We start from the raw sequence: 19,050 nt of genomic DNA, 5'->3' as shown, positions 1-19,050 counted from the left end.
ATAATTCAACAATTACTTCAGTCACATCCCAGGTAATCGGTCATTCAGACTTTTTACCTAAATGTTTGACGTGATGAGATGGTTACTTCCTAAAGGTCTATTATGAGGCATTTCTAGTTCTTCTGTAGGTCAGGCTAAAGTTTTCAACCCTGCAATTTCTCTCTCTCCAGGAGGGCTCTAGTATTTCTCTCCCAAGTTTATTCTCTAAGGGAGGAATCCCCAGTTTCAACCATTGCTCATGGTTCCATAATCCCTATTCTGGTCACCTTTCTTTAGAATGATTCCCTGTTTATTTTTACACGTGACGAGTAAAACTGAAGTCGGGACTGCATTTGTTTGCATGTCCTGCTTCCTGCCTCTACCTGATTGCTGCAGTTACTTTTTCTGATAGGTCCTGCTTCTCTAGAGATTCTCCATATGGCTTCCAAAGAAGATTTTAAATAATTCAGGTTATTTTTCTTCCCCGTTTAAGGCTTTCCAGCCACTTGTCATTGCTGTTAGAATAAAATACAAACTCTCCTAACAAGCGGTTAGGCCCCAGCATGATCTGGCCTCAGCAAAGTCTTCCCATCTTAATCTTGTTTCACTAAATTCTGGCCACATTTCATTGCTCAGTGTCTGTTCCTTAGGAGTCTCTTCTTCCCTGTCTTCTCATGGCCATCTCCTTCCCACCCGGGGCTCAGATCCACTTCCTCTCCCCAGAGGCTTTTCCTTACTACGCACCACCAGGCTCTGTCTTCAACCACTTCCATTCCTCATGCTCATAGCCCCACCTGCTTTGTTCACTGCTGGACCTCAAATACCCAGAAGAGTATGCTACCCGTGGCAGGCTTTCAATAAATGTTTGTGTAATACGTACAAAATGAGTGTTCAGACCAGGGTCAAACATCCCTCCAATTTTCCCTAGTAGATCCTAAGGTTCTGGAAGACTGTTCTGTTGTGTAGAGAGAGGGGCCAGGGAAAGAACATTTCATTGTCAGCTCATGTTGAACAGATGATCAGATACTGGCCGTCTTTTGAAGGTAGAGCCCAGAGATCGACTGTTGGACCAGAGATAAGGTATGAGAGAAACAAGGAGCCGAGGATGACCAGATTTTTTACCTGAGCACCTGAACAAATGGAGTTGCCATTGTTGAAGTGGTAAAAACCAAAAGCAGGGTTTGGTAGGGAGGGGAAGTGGGGGTGTCAAGAATCAGTTTGGGACATGCAAATTTAAGATCCTTAATTCACTGTGCCTCAATTTTCTCAGTGATAAGGAAGATTCGTTAATAATTCCTCATGTCATAATTGTAAGAATTTGAGGAGTTCATGTGCCCAACTCAAAAGAAAATAATGGAAAAAGTGGATAGAGAAAAATAAGTTGGTTAAGAATAGTCATTAGATCACAGAGCTTTCACCAAATCCTTCAGGCATATGAAAACCTAAGCATAATTCACAAAGGTTTTTCCTGCAGGATTTTAGGCAGAATTGAAAATGGGTTTTCTTTGGAATAGGAAGATATTCGATAATTCAGTTGGAAATTAAGACTGTATTGATTCAGAGTACCTGGAAACATCAGCCTCCTGGTGGAGGTCTGCAACCGTCTGGGCATCAACCACCTGTCTTCTATTCACTCACTGAACTACCTACCTCATGACATACTGCAACCATCAACAGCAAACCTATTGAGTCTCTGCTATGGACAGGGCAAACAGCAGACTCTGGAAAGCTAATATCTCAAAGATAAGAATTTATAGTTTTGTTATATTCTGGGGGTTGCTGTGAACATTCACCAGAGTTTATAAGCTTAACACGAGAGTTGTGTGGCTAGCATTATGATTTGAAAGCCCACAAGGTCCCTCACACACTGATACAGTGGAGGATTTGAACATTCTGCAGTACTCAGAAGTGTTCTTCACTCAGCAAGAACCCATGTAGGCAAACTCTGAAATGCTTTCATTGCATTTACTTGGTGTTACTCTAACAGGAGAAATTTCATAGATAAAAGTATGGTCTTTAGAGTTGATAAGATACAATTAAACTTAATTTTTAGAAGTTCTTGACAAATATCATTTGAAGTCTTAATGTAACAATTACCTTTATATAGAATGGGTGGCTATATTTTTACTCTTTAGGTAACATGTGACCCACTTAATAGACGCTTCCTTAATACCTAAAGCTCCTCATGTTACTTTTTATGTAAACAGTCAGTTTAAGCCAAATTATTTACAAATACATCTTCAGTTCCAGAGTAAATTTCAGAAAAGCTTGGGCTCACATCTGTCTCAGTCCTAAGTCATAGTAAGGAGAGGGTCCCCAGTGTGCAACTTCCTCACTTTTGTCCCCTGAGTCAGTCTTTACAGGAAGACTTAACCCTTGCTTTAGGTAAATTCTTGGCAGGCATTCACTATAGAAGCACATAATAATCACTGCAGTTAATGTTTACTGAGCACTTTAAGTGCCAAGCTTTGTTTTAAGCCCTTTTTGTATCTTAACTTTGTTAACAGTTGCAACAGCCCTTCAAGCTGTAGGTATTGGGTTGAATTGAGTGCAGCTATTGAAGAACAAAGAGGTGTTAAGACTGTGCAAAGTGAGAAGACTGTGAGAACTGGGTTTCGAATCCAGGCAGCTCCTGAGGTGTAGTCCCTTCTTCCAGAAATCACAGGGTAGGGGGAATGTGGTGGAAAAGGCTGTCATTAGTTCTTTATTTCGGAAATACTTGTTATATAAGTAAATGACATGTATAATTATATATTTATTTAAGGCCAGAGTTTCAATTAATTATTTTTATTTTCCATCTCCATAATAAAATATATTGTGCATGCCTTAGCAGGACTTAAAGTTCTTATCGTAATATTAACTGTGATTCTGTTTTCTTTCTTCCCCAGTTACATGGTTTTCTCCGAAAGAAAATATCCTTACTATCATTTTCCCAATGCTGGCTATACTTCTCTTCTGGGGACAGTTTGGTATTGTGAGTAAGTACTTCTTTCTGCTTTTCATTTAGCTTTAGTGATAAAATTGTTATTTCTAGGAGGCAATATTAGTGGAATATTCTAGTTAAGTCATATTAGGAAGTGTAATAATGTTATACATAAGAATATACAGCCTTAACAGTAATGTTCTCCTTGACACATATATTGTCCCCCATAATTTGCTGCAGTTCCTAAGAAGTATTTTTTAAAGAATGAATAACGGGAATCCTAATAATAACATAGCTAAAATTTATGCTGATTTTAGCGTTTTCAGAGAGTTTATACTCACAGTATTTTCTTGGGTGAGGAGATGATCACAGCGTACACTATGGTGTTAAGATAGGATTTTGCTCTTCTGAGCATTAAGACTTCCCTCTGTTTTCCCAGTTTGCACCTCTCTGTATACGGGTGTTCATCCTTGGAAAAGCCCAGTGTGAACCATGTTTGTCGTCCTTACTGTGCAATTCTGCAGCCCCCAAGGAAGTAGCCACGGGGGAGTTGTGTTCTTTGCTCATGTTTTGCTGGAATAAGCATGTGACCAAACTTCTCAGGGCAGATCTTGGTGCTGCATCAGATTTCTTACCAACAGCCTAGAATTGTCACTGCTAAGTAGAAAGTTTATGTGCGTTCTGGTTGATGGTTATATTCAACCACACAGTTGACCCTTAAACAACACAAGGTTAGACTGTGTGTGTCCATTCATTTGTGGGGGGTTTTCTTCAGTAAATACTGTACATGTATTTTCCTTACACTTTTCTTAATAACACTCTCTATTCTCTAGCTTACTTTATTGTAAGAATACAGTATATAATACATATAACATACAATATATGGGTTAATCACATGTTAATTTTACCTGTAAGGCTTCTGGTCAACAGTTGGTTATTAATAGTGAAGTTTTGGGGGAGTTTAAGGTTATATGTGGATTTTTGACTGTGTGGGATGGGGTTGTCAGCTCTCCTAACCCCTGTGTTATTCAAGGGTCAACTATATTTTCATACACCAATTTGGTAAAGGAAATTGACTGAATTAGTTAAGTTTTGAGGTGACAGTCTCAACTTTCAACATGGAAGATTTATTCCTTCTCTCTCAGTAGTGCACTGAAATAGTTGTTGGAGGCCAGTTAACATTTAGGCAAGGCAAGAAATGAATAACACTGATTTTATTTATTTATTGCATTCGGCAACTCTGAAAAAAAGTGGAAACTAGTAAAATATTGTAGTGGATCGGCCTGTTGTATGTTTCATGAATTTTACTTTTACTCAGAAGTTTAAGGTGTGTAAATCTTAAATGATTGTATAAAAATGGAGAGAGAGATGACTGGTTCTATATTTTAAGGGTTCTTCTCAATGTATGGCACTCTGTAAATGCTTGTGATTCTAAAGCTGTTCTCAACATTGTCTAAAAGGCAGAAAGGGGGAAGGAAAGGGCTAACAGTGACAACTGTCAAGACATTTCACAACTCTCACTTTCAAAACCGCGTCTGAAATTCCTGTGGAGATTTTCTTAGAATTTCGAGGAGCTTTTCTATCAAGCAGAAGACTGATGGAGTATCAAGCCGCCATCAGTCTGCCCTGATATTAGGGAAGGTCTGGGACCCTATTGGCGGACCCAGGTGTTAAGATTTACATCATATAATTTAGGTAGGAAATTGCCTTTTTTTTTAAGATCATGAAATTATTTCACAGAGTGTGATTTGTTGCTTTTGGATTGATTGCAGTTTGCTGATCATGGCGTTCTCATTAGTAACGTTTTTAATGAACTGAACCAGAAGTGAGTCTGTTCCTGTCAGTTGTGTTTTGACAAAAGAAGATTTATAGACTTGTGCAGCCTGAGTTCCTCGTGTTTTCAGAAATCTTTTCGTAGATGCCTGTGTTCTGCTTTCATGGATGGACTGTAATTTACTTCACTCTCATCTTGCTGGATATTAAAGATGTTTCCGGTATTTTTTTTTCTTTTTAGACTATGAAAGTAACTCTGCTAAAGATAGGTAAGACTGGAAATGGCAGAGCTATCTTAAGGTTTTTGATACATACCCCCAAGTGTTTCCTGGAAACATTGTATCAGTTACTATTACCGATGAGAATACCTGCCTTTTACCTCACAATGTTGACATCATTATAATTCTAAAATCTTTGCTAATTTGTTGGGTGAACAAAAATCTTGTTTTAACTTTAATTTTTCTGTTAGTGAGGTAACTGCTCTTTTTTTTATGTTTATTCTATTGGTCCTATTTTAAGGAAGGTGGTTATAAACCTAAATATTTTGGTAGTAATGTTTTATTTAGGCTCATCTTAGAACAAATAACCGTGGTGTGCGTGTGTTTATAGAAGACACCTACACATTTGATTCACTCAGTCTGGCCTCACAATTAAAGGTGTTTATAAAAATAGCACCAAACCGTTTGTGGAGCTCTCACGCTGTACGACAGGCAGTGTGCCAAGGACGATCCACCTGGAACCGCGCTTTCCTCTCCTCGGAGCTCGGTGGGGGGAGGTGCTGCTGTTATCAGGGCCATTTGATAGGTTAGAATCCGAAGCACACGCAGGTTAGGCAGTTTGCCTACTCTCACCCTGCTGTTTCTTGGTATTACTAGAGTTTTAAGCCAGCGTTATTGACCACTATTTTGTACTGTATCCCTGTCTTGAATTTACTTTGAGATTATTTTGAGACTGTATTTTTCCATGGAGAGTGAACCTATATCTGGGTACACAGACAAAGTGAAACTGTTATTGATAGAACAGAATGTGGACCTGCTTTGTTTATATATTCAACAAATGTCTGTTGACGAGACGCCTGCTAATTGCTAGGATCGGGCTGTATGCACAAGATGCGGAAGTGAAATGCATATTGTCCCTGGCTTTGTAGCACTCACAATTCTGTTGAGGAGACAAGTGAGCGTACATGTTCTGTGCCTTCTGTCACATCTTTGGCATAGACATAAATCTAAATCTACTATTATTTTTTCTTCTTTTGGTACCCTTTGTAAAAGGCCTTCTGTTAATAGCCTGGGGATTCAACCAGCAGGATAGTCCCTCTTTTTCCATTTGCTGCTTGATTATACACTTTTTTATAAAGTCCTAGCATAAAATAGTACCTTTTTTTAAAAAATGATTGTTTACAGAGCTATTAAGCCACATAAAAATAAACGTTTTACTAAATTTGTCTCACCTTTTATTACTTGTCTGTTGATTGTCTTTGTCTTTATTGGGATTTTAATATTTAGTTCCATCATTGTCAACTCCAGGAGGCCAGGCAGCTATGTTTATAATCTAGAGGTGGAACACTTTTTCTTTTTTTTAATAATATTTTTTATTTTTCTATTCCAGTTGATATATAGTATTTTTTTTATAGATCTCACATCTGGCATTTGTCTTTCTCTGTCTGACTTACTTCGCTCAGCACAATAACTCCTGTGGTTGCGCAGCTGCAGATTTCATTCTTTATCACCCAGTGATAGTCCACTGTATATATGCACCACTTCTTTATCCGTTCATCTGTTGATGGACACCTAGGTTGCTTTCATATCTTGGCTATTGTAAATAATGCTGCAATTAATATATGGGGTAGATGTCTTTTCAATTTAAATTTCTTGGGTTTCTTCAGATAAACACCCAGAAGTGAAATAGCTGGGTCCTCTTTGTCTTTTGTTATAGCCCTTGTTTAAAAGTCTGTTTTGTCTGATACAATTATTGCTACCGCAGTTGTTTTTTTTTCCATTTTCATGAAATAATCTTTTCACATCCCTTTACTTACAGTCTGTGTATGTCTTTGGATCTGAAGTGAGTCTCTTATAGACAGCATAGATAAGGGCTTTGTTTTGCTGTCCTTTCAGCCACAATATGTCTTCTGATTGGAGCATTTAATTCATTTGTGTTAAAAGTGATGGTTGATAGATAAGTATTTATTCCACTTTATTATTCATATTTCTCCTCCTCTTCTTCCTCCTTCTTTTTCTTCTTCTCTTCTTCTTCTTCTCCTCCTCACCCATTCCCCCCTCATCCTCCTCACCCCTCTCCACCCCCTCCCCTTCTTCCTCCTCTTTCTCCTTCTTAAAGAAGACCCTTTAACTTTTCTTGTAATACTGGTTTGGTTGTAATAAACCTCTTAAACTTTTTCTTGTCTGGGAAGTTCTTTATCTGACCTTCAATTCTAAGTGATAGCTTTGCTGGGTAGAGTAATCTTGGTTGTAAGTCCTTGCTTTTTCATCACTGAATATTTCTTGCCAGTTCCTTCTGGCCTGAAAAGTTTCTGTTGAGAAATCAGCTGACAGTCTGATGGGAGCTCCCTTGTAGGTAATTAATTACTTTTCTCTTGCTGCTTTTAAGATTTTCTCTTTGTACTTAACCTTTTGCATTTTAATTATGATGTGTTTTGCTGTGGGCCTCTTTGGGTTTGTCTTGTTTGAGAATTTCTGCCTTCCTGAACTTGAGTGTCTATTTCCTTCATCAGGTTAGGGACCTTTTTCATTATTAATTTTTCAAATAAATTTTCAATTCCTTGTGCTCTCTCTTCTCTTTCTAGCACCCCCATGCTGCAAATGTTGATATACTTGAAGTTGTCCCAGAGGCTCTGTACACTGTCCTTATTTTTTTGGATTAGTTTTCTTTTTACTGTTCTACTTGGGTATTTTCTGCTTTCTTATCTTCCAAATCACTGACTTGATCCTCTGCTTTATCCACTCTATCATGAATTCCCTATAATGTAGTTTTCATTTCATTACTGTATTCTTCATTTCAGACTGGCTCTTTATGTTTCCTATTTCTGTGTTTATGTTTCCTATCTCTTTGTTAAAGTTTTCACTGAATCATTGAGCATCCTTATAATCAGTGTTTTAAACTCGGCATCTAATAGATTTTTGCCTCTGTTTTGTTTAGGTTTTTTTTCCCTGGAGTTTTGTTCTGTTCTTTCATTTGGGACATATTTCTTTGTCTCCTCATTTGGTAGCCTCCCTGTCTTTGTTTCTATGTATTAGGTAGAGCTGCTATGTCTCACAGGCTTGGTAGAGTGGCCTGATGTAGTAGGTGTCCTTTAGGACTGAGTCACACAACCTCCCCACTCACCCAAGCGGAGTATTCCAGGTGCACCCCTCATGTGGGCTGTGTGCAACCTCCTGTTGTAGTGGAGACTTGGTTCCTGTTAGCACATCAGTGGGAGGGATGTACCTCTAGGCCAGCTGGCTGTGAGGGCTGACTGTGAACATGTGGAGGATCTGCTCTGTAGGGCCAACCCCACAGAACAGGACTCACTTCAGCGGGGCTCTGGTGCTCGATGAGTCTGCCCCTTGAGTGTGTCTCTGGTGGAGGTGGTTAGGTGGTACTCTGGTATGGTCTGAAGCTGGTCACAGGGCACACTGGCCCTGGGGTCTCCTGTGAGGTACAGGCCAAGATCAGCTTCTACCTGTATGCCTGGGGTCACCCAGCATGAACTACAAAGCAATTTGCAGATGGCTGCTACTTGTGTTGGGCTTGGAGGTGCCCAGAAGAGGCTAAGCTGCTGAGGCCAGCTACCACTTGTGCCAGAACTGGGGCTATTTAACAAGAGGTGTGGGGCATACTGAGGCCAGATGCTGCTTGTTTGGAGTTTGTGAACCCTTGAAAGATTTAGGAAAGTCTGGAGTATGAGCTAAGAGAGGCGGTTTGTATGGGAAAGCCACTGGAAAGGGCTTAGGTGGACCCACAGGTTGGGTGGGCTGGTGCCTCAGGCAGTTACCAGGTCATGACTAACAACGTGATGGAGACTCAGGCGTGGTGCCTGCTTGCTGGTTCTGTGAAAGGAGGTCTCAGCAGAGAGACAGTGGCCTCTTCCAGCACTTCTGTCCGGAGAACACTGGCCCTTCAGCCCTTTCCTCTAAAGCCAGACAGTTTATAGTAGTTCCTCCTCGTATGTCCCTGACACACTCTTCAAGCTACTGCCCTGTGCTGGAGCTCAGAGCCGGTACGTCCATGTGCTGACCGTTTAAGAGGGGCCCCTAGGACTCCAGTCGTCCTCTGTCTCGCTCAGCCACAATCCCTGTTGGTTTTCACAGCCAGAAGTTATGAAAACTTCTCTTCCTGGCTCTGGAATCCTGGGCTGGGGGTCTGGTGTGGGGCTGGGACCCCTCACTCCTCAGGGGGCCTCCACAGCAGGGATCTTTTGCCCAAATTTAACCACCACACGTGTGTGGGACCAGTCCTATCAATGTCGATGTGGCTGCTGCTTTACGTCCTTAGTTATCAGACTTCCGTTGGCCTGGATCTCAGGTGGTTCTCGATAATGGCTGTTCTGTGCTGTCGTTGCAGTTTTGATCTGGTTGTAGAATCTTATCACCTCTAAGATGTGAATAGTAACTCTGACTCATGACTTTCTAGATTTCTAGTTCTCCGTAACCTTTTCTGATTACCATTCGTGGTCTGTACCTGACCACAGGGGTTCCCCTCAGTACTTTTTCTATCTCTGCATGCCGGGCTTCTAGAGGAAGAAGCTTGAAAAGACTTCTGAACTCCTAAAGCCAAGCCAGGGGCTCTCAGACGTGCTGAGTCCTAGACTACCTTATGCAGACAAAGTCTTACAGGAAAATGTCCTCAGCTATCTTTGCCTTGAGCTTTAACTTAACTTTTAAGCAGACTCTTGATGCTTAACAAACAGCCCCAGAATTACTGGAATCAGACACTGAGCTTTAACAAAGTAACCAGTCTCTGATAGTATTGCCTTTCAGACACCTGTTTTGTTCTGACTCACAGCTTCCCATTCCACTGACTGATTTTCAGGGTTCTTCTTCCTCATTCTTTGGTAATCTAACAGGTACTTTCCACCATTGAGATGTTTGATAAATGATTCAGCGCTGCCTACCAAGATCTCTTGTTCCTATAAAGTTAAAATTTAACTCCATGTCAAGAACTGGCTAACGTTTGAAATTCTTTAAGCTAGAGCTATCCAGGTTTACTTTTCCCTTCTTGGAATTCTTTGTATTCAAGGAGTCTTCGCCTTACACAGACCTGAGAGGCCATAAGGATGACCTTGTCAGTTGAAACTCTGTAACGCAGTCTAATAATAAAGTATGAAATATTATTATTGCTCCATGGCCTCTCAAATTTTTTATCAAAACATTAAAAACTCTACTGTGCATCTGAAACTAATGTAATATTGTATGTCAGCTGTCATTGAAAAAATAATTTTAAACTCTCTGTCAGTAATAACTGTATTAGGAAATGAAAAAAAAAACTAATATTTAGTACATGGTAAATTAAAACTTTACAAACCTTGAAAATGAAAGAGTTTTTATCAAGAATAGTTTTAATAGTGCTTGCTTTTTTGTCGTGTAACTTTGCGTACAGAGCAAGCATCTTTGCTGTGCTTTGGTGAGTTGTCATACTCCTTCTGAGTTTAGATCAGCTTCCAGCATTTTATGCTTTGCATTTTCAGTGTCATGGACTATCTGTAAGAGTTCTTTCCTGTGATCTTTTTTTTGCTGGAGTCACTTCTTATGGGGCATCTTTATTCCTTGTGTCACAACCTCCTCACTGCCCTAAATTATGCCAATAAGCTCACTTTTACTAAGTTCCTGTGGCTGCATATCGAGCGTGTCTTGAATAGCAGCAGTGTTGACATTCCCATAGTCAGCTCTTTCTTCTATAATGTCATTTATGTTCCATTCGAATTTCACTTCCCGCATTATCACTTTTCATTTCTTTGCTCTTTCATCTTTATTGCTCAGTTTCCTCTTTTGATTAGCCATTGTAAAATGTCACCATGGTTTATCACTGGGAAACAGGAGGTAACGGCACATGCTTTGCTGTCTGTGCGTGAGGTGAATAACAGATGTGCGGTGACCAATCCCCAGCAGTCTTTGAAAGAAATGACATGATTAGTCACTAATCATGATGCACATCTGTTATTTATGTAGTGATTTGTGGATGGAAGAGATGGCGGTGAAGTTTGCACTGTATGCAATTACTCAGTTAATATTAATATATTGTGGTACTGAAATTTGAACTGTGATTTTAGGAGACTTGTATTATTTAAATCCTGGTAACTGAAATTCATGTATTTAAGAACTGTGCAAAGGCAGGACTGCTATAATTTATTTCAAACTTGTGCGTTCTAGGCATCTTTCATTTTATTTCCTAACTTTCTAATTCCTGCACTAAATTATTCCACAAGGACTGCATGCTAGCCCTGCCTGGATAGCAATTGGTTGGTATGTCATCCCAAAGCACAGAGGTTGCCAGTTCGATCCGTGGTCAGGGCACATACAAGTAGGAACGGCTTGGTGCTCCTGTCTCTGTTTCTCTCTCCCTTCTTCTCTCTTGGAAGGAAGGGAGGGAGGGAGGGAGGGAGGGAGGAGGGAAAGAGGGAGGGAGGGAGGGAGGGAGGGAGGGGGGAGGGAGGGAGGGAGGGGGGGAGGGAGGATTTTGGTTGCTACTCAGAAGTCTTCGGTTACCTGTCCCTGTAGAAAGCATGGTTGGGAAATTCGAAGGAAAACATTCTCTGTCACAACAGCCTTGCGAGCCTGCTAAGTCCTTGAGTTCAATCTTGAGGACTAACTTAATATTGAAAGTAATTAGGCCATGAACGCACATTTTAAAATAGTAGAACAGAGAATTTCTTTGTATATTAAAAAAAAGCATTCTGAAGAAGTGAGGACATGCACTAACCTGCACTAAGAAATTTCTTTCCAAGACGGCAAAATATCGTCACAATCAATATTATTACAAAGAATCATTCTTTGACCTGAATGATGGCTCCTATCATAGGACTTTGTTATTAAGTTTACTCTGGGTTATATTAAATAATATTGAACTCCCAGTGCTTTTCCTTGGTCCTGTCCACATAATTTTCACATTCTGTTCTTAACCCTTTGAGTATCACAAACGTTCATGTACGTCCTCGTGCCTCCTGACCATCCAGAGTATGATCGTACAGAAATTTTTATTTTAAAAATGTGTAAAGCAACATTAAAAAAGGCAAATATATGATCTTGTTTCTATAAATTGGTTATTAAACAGGCATGATTTTAAGTTAATAAAACTGGAACTGGAACTAATTTCATTTTTTGAAAAAATACTCCCGGGGGTCAGCAAGCATGAAAAAAACTCACTACCCAAAGGGTTAGATAGCCTGACCAGGGGGTGGCACAGTGGATAGAGGGTCAGACTGGGATGCAGAGGACCCAGGTTCGAGACCCCAAGGTTGCCAGCTTAAGCGTGGGCTCATCTGGTTTGAGCAAAAGCTCACCAGCTTAGACCCAAGGTTGCTGGCTTGAGCAAGGGGTTACTCGGTCTGCTGTAGCCCCACAGTCAAGGCACATATGAGAAAGTAATCAATGAACAACTAAGGTGTCACAACGAAAAACTGATGGTTGATGCTTCTCATCTCTTCTCTGTTCCTGTCTGTCTGTCCCTCTCTCTGACTCTCTCTTTCTGTCTCTGTAAAAAAAAAAAAAGGGTTAGATAATGTTTTATGCACTAATATTATCGTGGGAGGAACTAAATAAAACCATATCTCAACAATACACTCTTGTAGAAATGTAGTTGCTATTCCATTGACTCTTTCCAAATTCAGACATCCCAACTTCCTGCATCCGCTTGAGATTACGGCATCATCCACAAGACCAGGGACGCTTGGAACCAAGAAAAGTAAATGAGTTTGTTGGACAGCCTCCTTAATCTTTTACATTCAAAGTACTTGCTGTACAAAGCCTGGGCTCTTTTATTTCTGGGTCCAGTAGACAGAATATGATTTCCAGTTATTATTTATTCTGACAAAATTGTGTCATCAAAGCAAGTTGGATGGTGTATGGAGTTTATTATGACATTATTTTACTTGCCTTCTGGCAAATAATCAGTTTATCATTGGTATTAACACTCCTTTTCCCCAGCACCAGTGTCACAAAGCACTCTTTGTTGTTGTTGTTTTTCTTAATGAGTATTTTAACTATTTTTTAAGAGGAATTTAAATTTAACTAAAGAATTAAAAATTTTAAAATTATAATTTTAATTTTTTAAAGATTTTATTTTTTGAGTTTAGAGAGAGGAGAGAGAGAAAGGCAGGGGGAAGGGAGGAGCAGGAAGCATCAACTCACAGTTGCTTCTCATATATGCAGTGACCAGGCAAGCCCAGGGTCTTGAACTAGCAACCTCAGCATCCAGGTTGACACCTTATGCACTGTGCCACCACAGGTCAGGCTGTGATTTATTTTAAAAGTTATATGTGCTTTATCCTGCATTGAAGACAATATTAATTTTCAGCTCAACAGATACTAAAAAGATCCTAAAATTACTTTCCTAGAATTATCAGAAAATAGCAGTATAATAATAAAATCAAACATATCAACCTTTTATGATTTATTCTTAATCTGATATGCATTATACCTCACTGGTTAGTCTTCATGATCATAACTAAGCCACTGGCCCTGGCCGGTTGGCTCAGCGGTAGAGCGTCGGCCTAGCGTGCGGAGGACCCGGGTTCGATTCCCGGCCAGGGCACATAGGAGAAGCGCCCATTTGCTTCTCCACCCCTCCGCCGCGCCTTCCTCTCTGTCTCTCTCTTCCCCTCCCGCAGCCAAGGCTCCATTGGAGCAAAAGATGGCCCGGGCGCTGGGGATGGCTCTGTGGCCTCTGCCCCAGGCGCTAGAGTGGCTCTGGTCGCAATATGGCGACACCCAGGAGGGTCGCAACATGGCGACGCCCAGGATGGGCAGAGCATCGCCCCCTGGTGGGCAGAGCGTCGCCCCCTGGTGGGCGTGCCGGGTGGATCCCGGTCGGGCGCATGCGGGAGTCTGTCTGACTGTCTCTCCCTGTTTCCAGCTTCAGAAAAATGAAAAAAAATAAAAATAAAAAAATAACTAAGCCACTAGTCACTTAGTAAGGGACCATCTGAAGGTCATGTCTTTGAGCAGGCATTCAAGTCTTGGATTTTGGGTTTTTGTTCTTAGACTGTGGTCTGTATGGGCTATCTGGGTTTATCAGTTCTGTCTTTGAAGTAGTGTGAAAACTAAGATGATGGATATTATTGATCTCTGAATTGACCTGCTAATAGCACTAGAGTTCATCAACCACCACCTGCATTCTGTCTTGTATGTGCTTCCTGTCAGTGACAAGGAAACAAGAAACCCCTACTGGAGTATCTGTTTCTGACATGACTGTTTCTTCAGGTGGCTAGAGGGATGTGCCATTTCTTCATTCACCTGAATCTGAAAGATTACATTAAGGGACTTTCTCAGGCTAAGGTAGACCCACACCTTTTACTTACCTGGGGAAGAAGATCTGGGGGGACACCTCCCACTCCTTCCCTACCCCACGCACAGATTCTCACTTAGAACGTACGGGTCTGGAGGCAGCGCTTGGAGTAGTGATTGTCATCATTCAATTCTTAAGTAATCTACTTATACCTTGATTTGGTCTAGATCAGTGGTCCCCAACCCCCGGGCCACGGACCGATACCGGTCCTTGGGCCATTTGGTACCGGTCCGCAGAGAAAGAATAAATAACTTATATTATTTCAGTTTTATTTATATTTAAGTCTGAACGATGTTTTATTTTTTAAAAATGACCAGATTCCCTCTGTTACATCCGTCTAAGACTCACTCTTGACGCTTGTCTCGGTCACGTGATACATTTATCCATCCCACCCTAAAGGCCGGTCCGTGAAAATATTTTCTGACATTAAACTGGTCCGTGGCCCAAAAAAGATTGGGGACCACTAGTCTAGATGGAATAATAAAAGGACCTGCTACATTGTAGCTGCACAGTAAATATTTGTAGGACAAATAAAGCAGCCTAACTCATTTCTGACAAGTAGCCAGCTAGGTTTTCATTATTTTATTGATGGTGTAAAGGGAAAACTTTAGAATCCTGAATTTTCTGGCAAAAATGAAATGCTTGTCTCCCAGGATTTTTGTTATTCCTGTGTCAGGTAGCACTCAACGTATAAGTTTTGTTTAAAAACGTAAATGCTGACACCACCTCATGCCAGTGAGGACGTGGACAACAGGAACTCTCGTACGTGGCGGGTGGGGATGCAGAGTGGTACAGCCACTAGGGAGACAGTTTGGCCACTTGTTACAAAATTCAGCATGCTCTTTATGGGATGATCTAGCAGTTGGTCTCCTTGGTATTTATCCAAATAGAGTTGAAAACTTATGTCCAAATAGAAGCCTGCACATGGATATTTATAGCAGCTTATACATGACTGGCAAAACTTGGAAGCACGAAGATACTCTTCAGGAGGTGAGCGGATAAATGCACGGTGATATAGCCAGATAGAAAGAAATGAGCTATCGGAGCCAAGGAAAGACATGGAGAAACCTTAAGTGCATATTACTAAGTGAAAGGAGCCAGTCTGCGAAGGCTGCGTGCTGTATGATTCCAACTACAAGACGTTCTGGAAAAGGCGAAACTGTGAAAACAGTGAAAAGATCAGCTGTTGTTGCTAGAAGCAGGGGCGGGGAGAGATGCACAGGCAGAGCTCAGAGGGTCTGGATGGTGCTGGAGTGCTGGGCACGGGTCATTTTACATGTATCCAACCCCGTAGAACGCACCACACCTAAGGCAGACTGGATGTGGGCAATCATGATGTGTCGATGTAGGTTCATCCTTTTTCGGAATTGTACCGTTCTGGTGAGTGATGGTGATACTGGGGAGCTGTCCATGTGTGGGGCAGGGGCTCTAGGGGAGTTCTCTGTACCTCCCTCTGCCTTTGGTTGTTAAATGTAAAACAGTGCTTTAAATGTATTTTAAAATATACATGCTGTTATTTCTCATATTTTATTTTTTGTATTGATTTCAGTACTTTTTGGTGGGGGAAGTACTTTAAAGCATGCAGGTTTGTAAAATTTCATAGATTGCCTTACCAAGCAGCCAGAAAATTTTACCAGAAAGTTTGGTAAGAGCCTGCTGTTAACACAGTAAATTACCTTAATGTGTTTGTAGAGTTACTTGAATTTGTTTTCTTTGTTTATATTTAAAATGTTTATAGATCTGCTAAATAAGGATAAATCTACCTTATTAGAGGACAAGAAAAGATCCCCAAAAACAGACCCTTGTGATTATTGACTTCTGTACCATCTAGATAGGATTCCAGGTCCTTTAGCTTCACTGAAAAAGACAACGGGCTGCTAAGTGCCTTCTCCCCACTTGCTGTGCTAAAATGTGGCTGTTGTGAACAGAGAAAGTGAGTGAAAAGAACCTCTTTTTAAAAAAAGATTCACTGAAGAAAACATGGAGATAGATACTCTTTCATGGCCTGTGGTTACTCAAGTTGACCTCACTAATATATCGATGAGAAATGGTTGCTTGCTTCAAGGAAGAGTTGGAGGTAGTCTTGAAAGTAAGTAGTAGTTGAACCAACCAACAGAAACTAAAGCTGCCCCATTAGCTCTATGCAAAGGTGTTGACAGGTCATTCTGTGGTCAAACGCTCTCAATCATAGTATTTTATGTTTTTTTGTTGTTGTTTGCTATTGTTGACATTATTTTTCTTCTATAATTCTTCTAAACCTGAATAGGTTGAATTTTATATGAGGGTCAAACTCTTATTTGTATTTAGAACGGTATAAGTCAGCCTTTTTGCATGAACTTCTGCTGTACTCTTAAGGTGAATTCTTGCTGCTTGATCTTAGTCGCTCTTTTATGTATTCAGTTTAATGTGGAAGAGTGTCCTTTGAATGTCTGATTAGTTGTGAAGTGCATTTGAAGCAGCTTCTATTTTATAACCTGTTTGTAGAACTTTCAAACTCTTATTTAGATAACAGTATGCATTGGATTAAACGGAAAACCTGACACGTCTAGAGAAAGTTTGTTTTTCTATGTATCTTTTGTAACCTATACACTGAATTTTATCATCGCCAGTGTTTGAGCCTAGAAAAATAGGCCATCTGTGAAAATCTGTGCCCTATAAAAAGTAGGGACTTGAGGGAGTCGTTGCCACAGCTCAGGATTAAGTTCCAAGCCTGAATGGACCAAGTGAAAGCTCAGGGAGCTTGCCAGGTCGTCTTTCAGTCATTTCTGATTAATGTGGCTTTCAGTTACTCAGCTTCAGGACTGGTGATTGATTAGCTCTCCAGCTCCCCCTAAAGAGAATACAGTGATGTTTCTCATCTAAATAGTATGAGTAGGTAGTGATTTTTTAAAATCTTCAGGTGCCTATATTATACCTTAAATATCTTGACCATATATTATCATATAGCCCTTGGTTATAATACCTTAAACATAGAGTTTAGCATGATCATTTATGGAGTTCTTTGTTGTTTTGTTTATCATTTTAGTAGAAGCAAATTTCATGCTTAAATGCAACAGTTTAAAAATCCCCCCCCCAGGGCACGGACCAATGGCCTGGATGAAACAACAGGGTTTCGGTCCCGCACTGCTTCTGCTCCTCACTCTGTTTTCAGGTTACCTTCTAACAGTGTTCTTGGTTAAAGAAATTAATTTTAATATTAATCAAAACAAAACCCAAAAGGTGAACGTATAGTAAAAGAAATATTTTAGGCTTATCCATTACATTCTTCTTTCAGGAAGGTACCAGATACTTGACAATAGAGCTGTCATCAAAAACAATATGTATAATGAGTCCTGTTGAATATTTATAGTTTTATTTTTTGAAATTATTTTAGGTGAGCAATTTAGGCGTCAGCCGCACCCCCCTCATCCCTGCTCAGGATTTCAGGAGGGTATGATTTGCCCAGAGTTGATTCTACTTTTTCAAAGCAAAATACCTAAGTATCTGGATTTCTAGATGCTTGACTACTTTTATATACATGGAACAAAGTTCTCTTTTTCTCAGTATTACTAATTAGCCAACTGTTTTCCCTCAGTATTATCTACATCCGTTGTAAACCTGAGGCCGTTTTACCCCTATGGGACAATTCACAATGTCCAGAGACATTGTTGGTTGATACAGCTGGGGGCTGGCTGCTGGCCAGTAGTTTGTAGGGAGGCAGGGATTTTACCAAACATGCTGTCACTATGTGCAGAGCAGTGCCCTTCCCCTACGAAGACTTACCTGGCCCTAACTTAATAACAACTCACCTGAGAAAGCCTGATATAGATGACTTCATCTTGAAAGTGTAGAGGATTAAAAACATCACCTATAAATTTGGCATCCATATTTATACCGCCATGCCACTATTTAACCGTTAGCTTACTATGGAAATATCCGAGGTGGCCTGACATGTTATGAAGTTGTTCCTTACTCAATCATAGGAAGTTCTCGGTTTGTTGCTGCATAAATGGCTTCACTTCTTATGATTGAGTTTATAGAATGTCTTCTTTCTTTTTTGTTTTTAAGCACTTAAATATAATTCCAGTATCACGAAGGAGAAAACTATTCTTTTATTTGTTGCTGGACTGGTGCTTACTACATTTGTCATCGTTGGAGCCATTCTTTTCGTCCCAGGTAAGATGTACAGTTACTGTGAGGGAAGTCTGGGGATTGATAAGGTTGAGAATGTTGCCAGGGGTAGGGAGTAGAATGTTAGTGTTTTAGGGCTGCTAGAACAGATTACTACAGACTGGGTGTCTTTGAACAAGATAGCAGTTCTCTCAGTTCGGAAGACCTTAAGTCTGAAATAAAGATCTCATCATGACTCGACTCCCTCCCAAGACTCTAGGAGAGAATTCATTCCTTGCCTCTCCAGTTTCTGGTGTTTGCCAGCAATCTTTGCAACACCTTGGTTTATGGTAGCACCACTCCAATTCCTCTGTGTTAAATCTCCTTCTGCCTTTCTCTTCCGAAGACACTTAACTAGATTGAGGGCCCACCTGGTAAACCGGGATAAGATACTTTTTTGAAGATCCTAAATGTATTTCTATCTTTTGCCATATAATGTAATACTCTTTGGCCATATAAATTAATATTCACAGATCTGGGGATTAGGAGGTGGGCATATCTTTAAGGTCACCATTCAACTCACTACAGAGGCAGACTTCATTGGCCAAGACATGGAAGTGGGAATGAATGGGAGAAACAAATTGATATGAAGTAGCATCTGCATTTGGAGGCTGGGAAAAGGATTGGGAATTAAAGATAATGTGGCACATGGAAAGAACAGCAAAGATAGACTGAGACTCAAAGTTGTTTTTGAACAGAATACTGTATGGGTGTAATTTTTAGGAACC

General features: G+C 40.4%; 1 protein-coding gene across 3 annotated transcripts in view; it reads left to right on the top strand.

Moving 5' to 3' along the window:
- The window catches only part of CD47 (CD47 molecule), a 57,139-nt gene that overhangs the window by 21,172 nt on the left and 16,917 nt on the right, over window positions 1-19,050 (top strand). For all 3 annotated transcript variants that reach the window (XM_066241935.1, XM_066241937.1, XM_066241936.1), the window contains exons 3-4: window positions 2,868-2,957; window positions 18,221-18,328. In XM_066241935.1, the coding sequence (XP_066098032.1) occupies window positions 2,868-2,957; window positions 18,221-18,328 (198 nt within the window). The remainder of the gene's footprint in view (window positions 1-2,867; window positions 2,958-18,220; window positions 18,329-19,050) is intronic.

The sequence above is a fragment of the Saccopteryx bilineata genome, chromosome 8 (assembly GCF_036850765.1).
Source record: "Saccopteryx bilineata isolate mSacBil1 chromosome 8, mSacBil1_pri_phased_curated, whole genome shotgun sequence".
Lineage (NCBI taxonomy): Eukaryota > Metazoa > Chordata > Mammalia > Chiroptera > Emballonuridae > Saccopteryx > Saccopteryx bilineata.
The sequence above is the reverse complement of the archived record's forward strand: the minus strand, read 5'-3'. Positions and strand labels throughout refer to the sequence as shown.